The following is a 14,388-nucleotide window of genomic DNA, read 5'->3' on the forward strand; positions in this document are numbered from 1 at the left end:
TACCTACTGTACGTTATAGGAGTTATAGCGTAGATCTCGTATTGCCATTTTTTAACTTTTATCTAATTCAAAATGTACTATGCCATAATTCCAAAATTACTATAATAATATGTTATGAAGATTTTACATAAAGCTTGTTTTAAATATTAGAAGTACATAAGTTTATTCTAAACATGAAGTCATACACAAAACTTGTGCCAAAAACTCACATAAGGAAGTTAATATTAGAAAGTAGACTAATTATTAAGAAGTAGGTTTTCTTGTAATCTCTTAATATTTATAGGAAACATAGGTTCCTTCTACTGTAGACTGCTGTGCATTCCATGTAATGTAGTTTTAATTCCATGATCTTTTAAAAACAATTTGTAACCATTATTGTTATAATATTCAAATAAATGTGATAAAAATTTACATTTTAATTCTTCATTTGTTTCGTATTTAGGTAATTCGCTACCTGTAGTAAATACTGTTAAACTTAGATCAACCTCTGAAACATACATAAGTTTGTACCTACCTACAGTCAGCGTCAAATAGTTCGTTCGTGGTAGTTTCGTAAAATCTTTTCTTAGCGGATGTCTACACCCTTTAAGGAACCAACCTGCCAAGGTTATAGGTGTTGTTGTATCTGAGATTTCGTGATGAGTCAGTCAGTGACCTTTACATAATATAGATTTATCCCACTTATTTATTTTAAAGCCCACAATCACCCTCCAAATGGGTTTCGTAAGGGCCTCAAAAATATATTATTTTTTTATTTTTTTTATAGCGAAATTATTTTATTTCTTTATAGTTAAAGCACATAAGTTACACGTAAGTATATCACTTACGTTGATCACCCGTTTAAAGCAGTACTTATTTCCACTACTTTAAACTCGGGGTAATCGTTAAGGTTGTGATACTGGTGGTATGTATGTATGTGTCAGTGTTATTGAATGAATTGCAATTAGTAGTATCAACGAAGAAAGAAGTAACATAATATTTTTTTGCAGAATTTGCTTTCATCGTAACAGTGAACGACCGACGTCTCTANACATACCATATGCCTACATAAATATTATTTCCCTCCAAAGAAAGGTTTTGTACATAAATAGTCAATAAATTGTGAATTTATAAGAGGTGTGTTTTAATGATCACTGAGGTAATGGTACACCCAAATTTAGCATAGCACTCTTACTCTTTTTTTTAAAAGTGCTTTCAGGTATTTTTGGGTCTTAAACTTAGTCTTTATGTCCAGTTGACAGGACGTTTGTTTCATNTATTTTTTTAATTTTCATACAAAATAAATTTTGTAAATTCCGATTTGTATGAAAATTAAAATAATTAAAATGAAGATATCAATTTTCTGACTTCACCATACCATTTATATGCCCATGTTAACATGGGCTAGTGTCGGCTCATATACCCATTTACCAAACACCCTGTATACATATATGTATATATATATATTTTTTAATCACATTTTTAATAAGCAACTATTGGATTAAATGGGTAGATTCAAATGCAATAGACAATTTGACACCATTCCCCTATAATTCGAAATAACAACTTTTCTAAAAATACACATCATTCTGATCTTAAAAACTTACCTGTAAATTACGATTTTTGGTCGCATTGTAATTGAAAAAAGTAGTTTATTTGAGTTGACAAAATAGTGACATCACTTGCTTGTAGTGCCATACAAAATCTATGGGAGTTTCGTTTTGACAGTTTTAAAAAGTATGTCAATTGATTGGTGGAGTCTATTTAGTGAAACTTACTTGGCTGCAACGTCACACATGTTGACATGTCATCATTTTAAATAGGTCTGTCTGATTTCTTAACAATCAGCTTTACTTTGCACTTGTTAATGTTATTACTTTAAAGTTGAAATATCATTTATGATCTTTTAGAAGAAAATGAAGAAATTTCAATTTTTATTGTGTTTTTTAGATCAGCTCGTTGGTACAGCGAAATTATATTTCTCTATAGTTAAAGCACATAAGTTAAACGTAAGTATATTACTTACGATGAACACCCGTTTAAAGCAGTACTTATTTCCACTACACTTTAGCCTAGGCGCAGACCATCGATTTTTCGTCGGGCAGTTAATCAGTATGGGCATGTATGGAAGTGCGCACATTACACCGATTCGATTTGGCCGATTGTTCATGCAATTGAAAATCGGGCACAACTATCGGCCAACTAAAAATCAACGGTCTGCGCCTAGTCTTAAACTCGGGGTAATCGTAAAGGTGTGATACTGGTGGTATGTATGTGTCAGTGTTATTGAATTAATTACAATTAGTAGTCTCTACGAAGAAATAAGTAACATAATATTTTTTTGCAGAATTTGCTTTCATCGTAACAGTGAACGACCGCCGTCTCTACACCCACAATGGCCACCTCTACTCCAGAGCTCCTTACTCCAAGTATAGATGGCGCTGTATCCACACAAACTACTGCTACGTCAGCATGTTGGTCGATGAGAACGGGTATCCGAAGAAAGGCCCGTTTAACGAACACACTCATCCCCCAAAAAGATTAGTGCTGACTTCAAGCGGGAAATACAAAATTTTGAAGGATCATCGATAAGATAAACACTTGTGTTGACAAGTCCCATAGACCCCATAGTGTAATGCCTTTGGCCTTTGATCGCGCCGATCTGCACGCGTTAGTGTGGTCGACTAAGATGATTGGTGGTCGAAGCTTAAAAGTTACACGCGTTAAACACTGGTTTAAAACGAAGTTTAGTATGGAAATTACTTTTGGAACGCGCATGCAATTTTTATAAGCAAGGGGCTCGAACTATAATAACGGAGGTAACAATATCTATTCTTGCCTTTTCAATTAATAATACCCGTAATGAATAGGACTCTCATGTTATTTATTAACTGTAGATAATATATCAAATTGATGTTTGATAAACAACATTATAATATTTATAATACACTCTGCAAAACAAAGTTTTACACTTTTAAAATTTCAATTTGTTCTGAATTATAGAAGTTAGATTTATAATAAAAAACGTTATATAGCAATCCTTCCAGCTTTCTTTGAAACTATACTAGTAAACTATTCAACTTTAATCCGGATCCTTTTTATTTTGAAAGTATATCTTGTGTACGTAAAAAGTTATTGCAATTTTAAAAGTATGATTCTTACTTTTGCAGCTCAGTGTACATAAAGTAGGTTGTCATGTATAGCAAGAAATTAGTTGTATGTTAGGTGTTAGTTTAAGAATAAGACAGAAAACTAAATAATAAATAATCGTATGTTTAAACTTCAGCTACAAATTGATTTTAATATGTAGTTGCGCCTGATATATTAGTATTTTTCATCGACTGTACTTTTGGAAATCATGGAAAGATATATTTCTTGTAGTTTACACAATAAATGATTATAGATTTTAATTCTTCTTTTACTACCTATCATTCTCCTGAGTGATTTTTATTTTGATAGAAATTCGAAGGATTTAATCGTAGAATTAGGTCTATAATAATGTCCGTTTTCACCATCTATCCCTAATTTTTAAGTGACCCCTATGGTAACACATAATACGTGTTTTCAAAGGGGTCACTTAAAAATCAGGGGTTGGTGGTAAAAACGGGCATAAATCTGGTTTAATATTAAGTAAGGAAAAATACCTAAAACTTCCAAGCTCCTTTCAGAATTAAAGCTGATCAAGTTGGTAAACGGCAAGCAGCATTACTTATACCGAGGGTTTTCCTACTGCCCTGAAAGGACCAGGCCCGGGCGTTGGAGGTGTACCCAAGGATGCAGAGCATACCTAAAAGTGTCGGAAGGGAAGCTGAAGAGGGCATACCACGCACATAAACACCCGCCTCCGAAGTACATCAAATTACAAGATGGCTTTTACAGGAAAATAAAAAGACAACGGAAGAACCTTTAACCAGAGTAAATACAAATGAGTAGGTCATCATCATAGAAACGCACCGAGCTCGGTTTGTTTCTGAGCGCGCGCCAATACGTATGCGGCGCGCACGCACACACTGACAAATTCGGGACAGCAAACCGCGCTCGGCAACAAAATACTCTGCTTTAACAGAACATTGCAGCTACCTATATGACGCTCTTGAAGTGCCTCTCTATTCATTTTGCGCTCAGTAATTGGCACCACAGGCGATTCACAGGACCTTACTTTTTGTAGCACTCCTTCCTACAGTGATGCCAATATTGGTGACCGCAAATACAATGCAATGTTTCTGTATAAGATTATTTTCACTGGTTAAAATTGTATTGTACATTGGAGAAATATACTGTAATTATATATTTGGAATATCATTTAACTATGCAGTTTTTCACTATTATTAAGAATATTTACGAATATTTTTGATTTTAGTATATAACGAATCAAATTATATTGACAACCAATGTGAAAGAGCCATTATTGGCAAAAAATAGTATTAAAAGTATCTTATCGGCCGTTTGGTGTAGTGGTTCAGAACGGACTACTATGCCGAGAGGTCCCGGGTTCGATTCCCGGCCGGGCAGAAATTGAAATGATGAATTTTAATTTCTGTGACGGGTCTGGGTGTGACTATGTATAATATTTATGTATTTAAAAAAAAAAGGATATAAGTAGTATATCCGTTAAGCTAGCACTCATAACACAAGCATTAAGTTGCTTACTTCGGGGCTAGCTGGCGCTGTGTGAAATTGTCCAAAGATTTATTTATTTATTTATTTATTTTATGTTTGTACTTACAGATCATCTTCGAAAGTCATTACTGATGTCATTAAGTCATTTTCTTAGCACCGAACCAAAAGAACAGACTAGTAATAACGAACAGAAAAATAAACATAAGAAACAAAAGAAGAACAGAAGGGTCGGATCTGTATCATACAAAATAAAAAATAAAGATCTTAAAGATAAAGGCAAAGAATATGTTACAAAAAAAGGAAAAGTGATCGCAGAAAAAACAATTAGAGAAAATCCTTGTGCACCTGGAAAATGTCCAAGGGGTTGTTATGAGATAACTGAAGAGCAAAGGAGGACCATTTTTAATTTATACTGGAGTCTCGGTGTGCACCGTCGTTCTGATTTTTTGATTCGCTGCGCTAAAATTGGATCTATAAAGAGAAAGAGACAGAAAGACTCTGACAAAAGGAAATTCACAGTAGATTACTATATCAATGTAGGTAAAGATCATAAACAAGTTTGCCAGCAATTTCTTCTCTCTACTTTGGATGTAACTCAAGGACATATACAATACACTCTAAGAAATGCAAAAGAAGTGTTCAATAAACGGAGAAATACTTACAGAAAATAGGATATAATAGGTGTTTTATTATTTTTCAAATCAATTGTATTGAATTTCGTACAAACAAAGAATAATAAATATAACTCTTTAAGTAAATATAATTACTTGTGAAATCTTTGAGTGTTTTTACTTATTAATGCAAGAATCCTTAATTATGATTGGTGTCGCAACGCAAAGGATTTTTTTGTTTTAATTGCATGTTCCAATCTCTATGAACCTTCAAAGTTATAAAGGTCCTGCGGTCGATAATAATTGGTCATGCTGATCAAATTTTTCAATAAAAAATATATGCAGAAGTAAACTTTGACTAAACACCTAGTGCAATTATTGGTTTTGTTTAGCTTATCTTGGGGGGTCAAATTTTGTAATTGTAGCCAAAAGGTACTTCTTTCTTAGAGTTTTCGTTTGTTGTGGATAACGTGCTTGTTGTTTTAATTAGATCATACAGTTAATTGATTTGTATATTTTTTTCAGTTAACGTCTCCGGTGAAATAATAGAGGAATATTTATTAAATTTCAATGAAACCTATTTCGAGAGCGACGGAGAAGAAGAATTGCCCCTTTTTTCGTCAAGTTCGGATTCTTACGAATCAGATAATGAATCGCTTGATTATACTAATACGAGTCTAGGAAGAGGCAGACCACGCGTACGTAAGATTCGACGTCAAAGAAGTCGCCAAGACTCTCGACGTACCACTCCTGAATCCCCCCAAGCTACGGAATGGTCTAACGAGGATTTCATTCCCAACATAGTTACGTTTACAGAGCCAGCGTACCTGCCTTTAAATAGCGATGGGTACAATGAAACAAATTATTTTACACAGTACATAAACGAAGAATTAGTAAACCTCATCGTTGACAAGTCCAATTTAAGTTATGCTGTAGATACAGGGTCACAACTTAACCTAACGGCCGCAGAATTCTACCAATTTCTCGGAGTGAGTCTGGCAATATCGTGTATTGGCTATCCGACTTTACGGATGTATTGGGATCGGAAATTCAAATTTCCTTTGATATGTGCCGCTATGACCCGTGATCGATTTGTTTTGTTGAGAAACAGGATTAAATTTGTAGTAGATGCTGATGTTTCAGTTGAAGAACGTAGTGCTGATAAGTTGTGGAAAGTCCGTCCATTGATTAATGCAATTAAACAAGGTTGTCGCGCACTGCCAAAGCAACAATGCCTCTGTGTGGATGAGATAATCGTTCCATTTACAGAACAGTGTAGTATTAAACAATACTGCCCTGGAAAGCCTAATCCTGTTGGCTTAAAAATGTTTGTGCTTGCTGATCCTCAGGGCCTAATATGCGATTTCGACGTATATCAAGGACAGTGTACTTACCCTAATTACGATAACACTCATTTCAGTTTGAGGGAGAAAGCGGTCTTAAATCTTACAGAGGATCTTATTCCTGGGCACAAACTGTATTTTGACCGTTATTTTACTAGTGTCAAATTGATAAAAGAGTTAACAAAAAGACACTTGATGGCCACTGGAACAATTCAGAAAAAACGTATTCCTGCATCAGCTAAACCTTTGATACAAAATAACCGCGAACTGCATCATGAAGGTCAAGGAGCTTGTGAAGTTTTGACTGATTCCAGCGATAATATAGCGATAACTCAATGGTTCGATAATAAACCCGTTCTTCTTATGTCCAACATTCATGCCAAGGAGCCTACAGATACCTGCAAGAGATGGTCAAAGTCTTTAGGTATTTACACACATGTCTCTAGACCTGACGTCATAAAAGCTTACAACACCAACATGGGTGGTGTTGAATCAGCTGTCAAATTACTGGCTGTCGCTCCGAACCGCTACAAAAGCCGAAAATGGACAGATAGATTCTTCGGTCATATGATAGATCTGGCAGTAAGTAACTCGTGGGTTTCATATAAAGCTGATCAGACTGCTCGAGGGACTCCAAGTAAACACATCAAACAGTTCCGAAGTTTCAAATTGGAGTTAGCTAATGTCTTAATTGATACATATTTTGAGACCTCGACTGCTCCAAATTTATCATCCCCGTCCACTCCTCAGAAGAAGCGAAGAGGCAGGATCCCTGTGATTCCAACACCATCTCTTCGATGCAGAAGGTATAATGCCAGACACATTGCCATATTTGCAGATCGACAAAATAAATGCAGGGTCTGCCACAAAAAAACTTGGATGTCATGCACGAGTTGCCAGATTAATTTGTGTATCGTGAGAGACAGAAACTGCTTTAGGGACTTCCATTCTTAGTCAGTGAGTTCAGAAAGTTTGAATATTGTTTTTAGAAATCTTTTATTAGTTTATTATGTTGACCTTTATTTTTTGTTGTAATGCTGAACTTGTTGAATTTTACGAGGAAATAATACCTCAGATGACGTTTATTTCTAGACCGATTTTAGTAGTCTGTATGTGTGAAAGAAGTTTCTATAATGAATAATTTTGTTTTTTCGAATTTTCATTTTTTTTGCCAATGTTGACTCGGTATTTTGAAGAAATTAAACAATCGTTGATTTTTCTGTGCTAAATAAATTAAGAATACAATTATTTTACTTTTTTATTTAGTTTTGCCTTGTACCCTTATTTAGCACTCTTATTCACATTTTACTAATTTACTTATTCAATATTTATTGCACAGTAGTAGTTTGAAGAACCTTCGGTTATTCCTTCTTGTAAAATTTAACCAATGTAGTTAAATGAATGTAGTAAAAGCCATTTTTGCCCAAAATGACAGTTTCGTTCTGCAAAATGTTTTATTTAAGCTTCTAAATCATTTGCAAGAATCTTCTGTTTTTCCTTACAGGTTATCTACGAAAGACATTGCTGATTCAAGATCCTTTAAAAAAACAGACTTGTGATAACGAACAGAAAAATAAACATAAGAAAAAAAGGAGTGTAGGAACTGTTAATACATACAAAATAAATAAAGAACTTAAAGATAAAGGCAAAGAATATGTTACAAAAAAAGGAAAAGTGATCGCAGAAAAAACAATTAGAGAAAATCCTTGTGCACCTGGAAAATGTCCAAGGGGTTGTTATGAGATAACTGAAGAGCAAAGGAGGGCCATTTTTAATTTATACTGGAGTCTCGAAATGCGCCGACGCTCTGATTGGTTGATTCGCTGCGCTAAAATTGGATCTGTAAAAAGAAAGAAAAATAAGGACTCTGACAGAAGGAAATTATCAGTAGATTACTATATTAATGTAGGTGAAGATCATAAAAAAGTTTGCCAACAATTTCTTCTCTGTACTTTAGATGTATGTCAAACTCGTTTAACCTACGCCTTAAAAAATGCTAAGGAACTGTTTCATAAACGGAGAAATACTTACAGAAAATAGGAAATATGCCAGGTTTTTTTATTATTTATATTTCTATAGAGTTTCGTACAAACAAATAATAATGTAACTTTTTAAGTAAATGAAAATGTTAAATGTTTCGTAAAACTTTTTATTTTAATTTTCAATGTTATTTTTTCTGTCTTCTGCCTTGTCTCTTATCCTATCTCCACTGCAGAAGTATGTCCCTCACTAATATACCAATAGAAAATGGAGGATTTGGTCTACACTCCCCAAACCTGTTGGGAGGCCTGTCTATCTCCATCTACTTTTTTCACAATTACTAAGAACACATGAATATTTTTGATGAATGTTACTAATCAGAATGATATCAAACCTTTAAACAACCAATGTAGTAAAAGCCATTTTGCCAAAATGCCATTTTCCATCTGCAGTGTTGAAATTTTTTTTATTTTGAAAATTATTGGTGACAATCTTCTGTTTTTCCTTGCAGATCATCTACTAAAGACATTACTGATTCACGATCTTTTAAATAATTTTCCCAGCACTGAACCAACAAAACAAACTTGTGTAAACGAACAAAAAAATAAACATAAGAAGAAAAGGAGTGACGGACATGTTAATAACAAAACAAATAAAGAACTTAAAGATGAAGGTAAAGAATATGTAACAAAAAAAGGCAAAGTGATCGCAGAAAAGGCAATGAGGAAAAATCCTTGTGTACCTGGAAAATGTCAAAGAGGTTGTTTTGAGATAACTGAAGAGCAAAGGAGGGCCATTTTTAATTTATACTGGAGTCTCGACGTGCACCGACGCTCTGATTGGTTGATTCGCTGCGCTAAAATTGTATCTGTAAAGAGAAAGAGAAATAAGGACTCCAACAGAAGGAAATTCTCAGTAGATTACTACATTAACTTAGGCAAAGATCGTAAAAAAGTTTGTCAAAAATTTATTCTCTCTACTTTGGATGTATCCCAAAAACGTTTAACCTACACTCTAAAGAATGCAAAGGAAGTGTCTAATAAACGAAGAAATACTTACAGGAAATAAAGAATATTATGTAAAGATTTTTTCTTACATTTCTATAGAGTTTCTCCTACAAACAAAGATATTGTATGTGTCTCTTAAATTAAATAAAACTATAAAATGTTTTGTAAAACTTTTTATAGTCCGTTTTTTTTTTATAAATAAATAAATAAATATCCTTGGACATTTTACACTGCGCTTCTAGTCCCAAACTAAGCAAAGCTTGTACTATGGGTACTAGACAACGGATATAAACATACTTAATTTTTTTTTTGTAAATACATACTTATTATACATAGAAAACACCCAGTCCAATACAAACAAATATGTTCATGAACACAAATGTTTGTACTGTGCGGGAATCGAACCCGCAACCTCCAGAATAGTAGTCCGTTTCGAACCACTACACCAAACGGCCGACTGTTTATTCAGAACTAAGGTATCACCGCAATCACACCTAATGTTAACTGAGAAGCAGTCTAGGATGGTACCTGCAACTGCCCTATAAGTGCCTATTCACTCTCGCCTTAAAAAGGCCCGAATTATAGTGTTCGGGAAACAGCAGCAGGCAGCGAATTCTAGTCCCTAGCGAATATAATATATCTATAGATGCATGCATTATACTCATGCATGTCTACTTGCAATACAGTCTGGAGGTTGAACTCACGTGCCATTTATTCAACAGGCGACCTAAAACTGGTCACAATGGTGAATGGAAAGAAATTTTTCATGTATAAAGGTTACACTTACTCTTTCGGGTTCTCTTCCCGGGCGGGCCAGAGGTGGCGGTGCAGCTGTGGATGCAAGGCCTTCATCATGGTGTCAAACGAGGGTAGTCTGTTGAAATCATCCGGGGATCATAACCACGGCCCTTACAAGTTCGTTCAGATCGCAGATGGAAGATACTGCAGAATGTGATCTGACGTCACATACTATACAAAAAGTCAGAATATTCTTATTTTTTGTTAGATTTAGTTACCAATAGAATGTCTTATAATCTGAACACGATCTGTCGATCAAATTATTTAATTTGTATGTGTAGCTTAACAATAAATAGGTTATGTAAAAATAATATGTGTATTTGAATACATGGTCATAAAACTTATTTTTATACTTGATGTATAATAGGCGGTAACATATTCCTATAGGTTATTCACCTATATGTATCAGAATCAAAATATTATAGGAGAAAGAAATGACGTTATCAGTGAAGAGAGTTTCTAAAACACTGTGTTTATTATAAAAGATCATATTATGTTTTAAGGTGAAGAATATGAAATAATAACACTATTAAACACCAATGACAAGCAGTTCATCATGTACAACAAATACACGTACAGCTTCAGGTCCCAGTCCCGGGTGGGACAATCTTGGAGGTGTACTAGCACTCTACACTGCCGAGCTAGCATCAAACTGAATAACGAGGGGAAAGTAGTAAAGGCCGTTGGGGTCCATAACCATTCACCACCGATGTACCATAAGACAGCTGACGGGAGGTATGTTAAAATTTCTCGACGATAGCTCAAGTGTCGGCGTCGGACTGCCGATTTGAAGCTCGGCAAGTCGATCCCCATCGAGCGCTAGACCATTGTGGTGAAACCACTTGTGACGCTAGCATATTTAGCTTAACTGTAGTGGTTAACGGACAAAATAGTAATTGTGCAGAAAATTGATTTTGTTAAGGACGGAAATTTTGTAATAGAATGATTTGTATTGCATGAAAATATGAATACATTTTGATATGACAAAATCGTTTCATTCAAACCTTTAGCATCAGGAAATAGCAAAACTAACAGAAAGGTACGCTAGAAATGTTAAATACTTACTTATCTAACTCACGCTTAATGCATGAAATATCACGTTTTTTTAAGCTTATGTAGGTGTAATAAATAATCATTGCATAACCTACTAACAATCAAGGATATACTTATCTAAGTTATTATTTTGCAGATTTCAAAGCTATCACTCTGAGGAATAGCGAGATAAAGTTCTTCATGTATAAGGGTTACACCTACTCCTTCGGGTTTTCAGCTCGCAATAACCAGAGGTGGCGGTGCACAAACTCCCGCGAGTGTAAGGCCTCCATCGTGATCAGCAATCAGGAGGAGTTCCTCCAGGCCTTTGGGACCCACGACCACCCCCCTCCAAAATACAAAAGCATTGATAATAACTTAAAAATTTAATCGCCTAAGGTGGGAATCGAACCCACGACTTGCTTGCCAGGGGACAGCTCTGGCCATCTAAGCTGCTTAGTACGCTAGGTACGTGCTAACGGGAACGGAACTATTCCCACCTCTCGTTCCCACCACTGCAACTCCTGTGTAGCCAGGATCTACAGCTTGACCGCCATAAAAACCCAACCAATGAAGGTCAAGTTTGTCCCGGGGGACAGTGAAATTAATGAAGACCCGCAACGAAATTAATCAGAAGAACATAGGAGGAGTTCGAAATTGAGGTTCGACTTCACTCCATTCCAAAGCGGATGATTAATATGCAGCGCAAATCCGAATTTTGCGACACTAATATAAAATTTGGATTCTCATTACTATTATTTTTTACTCGGAGACTTAGTTGCTTAGCACGAATCACGATGCTATTGACATATTTTCCGACCGTTTAGGTAGGATAACCCTAGTTTGAATTTATAGATTTTTGTGTAATTAACGAAATCATAATACATAATTTTTGGATATGATATTATTGCATAATGTGACAGTCATAACTCATAATTGAAAGCACTTTTGACTGATTTTTGCTGTTTATGACTGATGATGACCTTCATAAATGTTATGAGTCTTGACTGTTGCATAAGGTGTTTTTTTTTTTCAAATGCAAATATCCTAAAAATAAGACCAACAATATAGTTAAATTATGTAATTGAAAAATTTATACGTTTAGTTTTCAAGTAAAAGGACAAAAACACTTCGAAAAAAAAAGAATCATCCTCTGAGTGCGGTGAATTACTGGTTCTACGCAATCTACATATAGAAACTGACCGTAACGTTGTATGTATTATTATTTTAATAAAACTTAGTATAATTAATTTCTTAATGTTTTTTTTGCAGATTTCAAAGCTATAATTCTGGCGAAAAACGACAAAAAGTATTTCATGTATAAGGGCTACACATACACCCTCGGGTTTAAGAGTCGCAACAGTCAAAGATGGCGGTGCACAAACACCTACAACTGTCGGGCGTACATCCTGGTGACCCATCAGGAGAAGTTCCTGGATGCGTTTGGGGACCACAACCACAGTCCTCCGAGATACCACGTCACATCTGACGGGAAATATTTGCGCATTTGAATACCCTAATATTGCGACACTTTCATTACTGGTCATAGTCCTTACTTTACAGTATGTATTTCCAACTGGTGGCGAAATTCAGTATTTTTATAGTTAAGTATGAATTAATATTTTGCTACATTTATTAATAAAGTCCTTTAAAATAGTAAAAAGTATTTATTTTAGACATCCCATATGAAATTATCGAATGCTGTATTTAAGTCATTTTCAGTAAGGACGTCTGACCATGAGGTGTTACTTATACAGTCTAAGAATTTTTCCATATTCTAAGAAGAGAATTCCTAAAAATAAGACCAGCAATTTAGTTAAATTATGTAATTGAAAATATACAATACGCTTGTTTTCAAGTAAAAGGATAAAAACACTTAAAAAAAAAGGAATCATCCTTTGAATGCGGTGAATTACTCGTTTTACGCACTCTAAAGGAACTAACCGCAACGTTATATTATTTTTTTAATAAAACGTAGTATAATTAATTTCTAATTTTCTTTCCAGATTTTAAAGCTATAATTCTGGCTAAAGGCGACAAAAAGTATTTCATGTATAAGGGTTACACCTACACGCTCGGGTTTATGGGCCGCAATAGTCAAAGATGGCGGTGCACAAACACCCACAACTGTCGGGCTTACATCCTGGTGACCCACCAGGAGCAGTTCCTGGATGCTTTTGGGGACCACAACCACAGTCCTCCGAGATACCACGTCACATCTGACGGGAAATATTTGCGCATTTGAATCCCTAATCCCTTTTGCGACGATTTCATATTAATTTAATTAGTACTATTATTGTTTGAGATTTAAAGTAGGTACATCACAATTAACGAGAAGTGTAGATAAATGAAGGCTACGGTAATTTATTGGGCTCAGTAGTTGACGCCATCCTGATAAGTTGAAATGCGATAGGTCTTCTACAACCCGTGTAGGCTTAGGATGCGCTTACCAGTCGGCGTCATAGAACAGATTACATAATAGTTACTGGTCATAGCATAGTCCTTATATTACAGTATGTATTTCCAACTGGTGGCCAAATTCAGTATTTTTATAGTTAACAGGGATTAATATTTTGCTACATTAATAAAGTCCTTTAAAATAGTAAAAAGTATTTATTTTAGATATCCCATATGAATCGCTACTAAAAACTAAATTTTTTACTTGTTAAATCACTTTTTTGCTTGCTACAACTGTTTTAATGTAATTTTCCTACTGCTGATATGGATATGACACCGCGATATGAGGTGCGATTGTGGTCAAATACCTGACTTGTTCTGCATAAAAAAAAAACATCCTAGAAACTTCTAAATAATATAGGTACAGTAACAAGTCTGCAAAATTATAAATGTGGCATGTACAATGTTGTTCGTGAGCTTCAATCGTAAGTTTATGTTTGTCTCAATGTATATTTTTTTCCAATTGTGCATTTTATTAAATAACATTTTTATTACTTTTAGCTCTGAAGCTGCCGTTAGGGTATGTCGAATCGCTTCTCAAGGCGAAGTTTTCGATAATGT

At 34.8% G+C, this 14,388-nt stretch overlaps 3 protein-coding genes across 5 annotated transcripts; all 3 read left to right on the top strand.

Annotated features, from left to right (window-relative positions):
- Positions 1-3,609: 3,609 nt before the first annotated feature.
- Positions 3,610-5,343, top strand: LOC114362957 (uncharacterized). The gene is made up of 2 exons (XM_028318549.1): positions 3,610-3,908; positions 4,708-5,343. The coding sequence occupies exons 1-2, from the start codon at positions 3,905-3,907 to the stop codon at positions 5,268-5,270; spliced, it is 567 nt and encodes a 188-aa protein (XP_028174350.1). The 5' UTR covers positions 3,610-3,904; the 3' UTR covers positions 5,271-5,343.
- A 367-nt stretch (positions 5,344-5,710) lies between these two features.
- LOC114362972 (piggyBac transposable element-derived protein 3-like) lies at positions 5,711-9,653 on the top strand. 3 transcript variants are annotated; one of them, XR_003656741.1, is made up of 3 exons: positions 5,711-7,510; positions 8,058-8,605; positions 9,045-9,653. XR_003656741.1 is itself a non-coding variant. In XM_028318562.1 (2 exons), the coding sequence occupies exon 1, from the start codon at positions 6,242-6,244 to the stop codon at positions 7,505-7,507; it is 1,266 nt and encodes a 421-aa protein (XP_028174363.1). In that variant the 5' UTR covers positions 5,711-6,241; the 3' UTR covers positions 7,508-7,510; positions 8,058-8,636. The 3 variants fall into 3 exon arrangements, 1 of the variants encoding a protein (XP_028174363.1); XR_003656742.1 differs by having other exon boundaries at positions 8,058-8,458; XM_028318562.1 differs by lacking the exon at positions 9,045-9,653 and having other exon boundaries at positions 8,058-8,636.
- Positions 9,654-11,529: 1,876 nt separating this feature from the next.
- LOC114362952 (uncharacterized) lies at positions 11,530-13,963 on the top strand. Its single transcript, XM_028318540.1, has 3 exons — positions 11,530-11,838; positions 12,643-12,973; positions 13,377-13,963. Exons 2-3 carry the CDS (start codon positions 12,808-12,810, stop codon positions 13,613-13,615), a joined length of 405 nt encoding a protein of 134 aa, XP_028174341.1. The 5' UTR covers positions 11,530-11,838; positions 12,643-12,807; the 3' UTR covers positions 13,616-13,963.
- The last annotated feature ends 425 nt before the right edge of the window (positions 13,964-14,388 follow it).

Source organism: Ostrinia furnacalis, unplaced genomic scaffold (genome assembly GCF_004193835.3).
Source record: "Ostrinia furnacalis isolate ACB-3 unplaced genomic scaffold, ASM419383v2 OfSCF6932, whole genome shotgun sequence".
In the NCBI taxonomy this organism is placed as follows: Eukaryota; Metazoa; Arthropoda; class Insecta; order Lepidoptera; family Crambidae; genus Ostrinia; species Ostrinia furnacalis.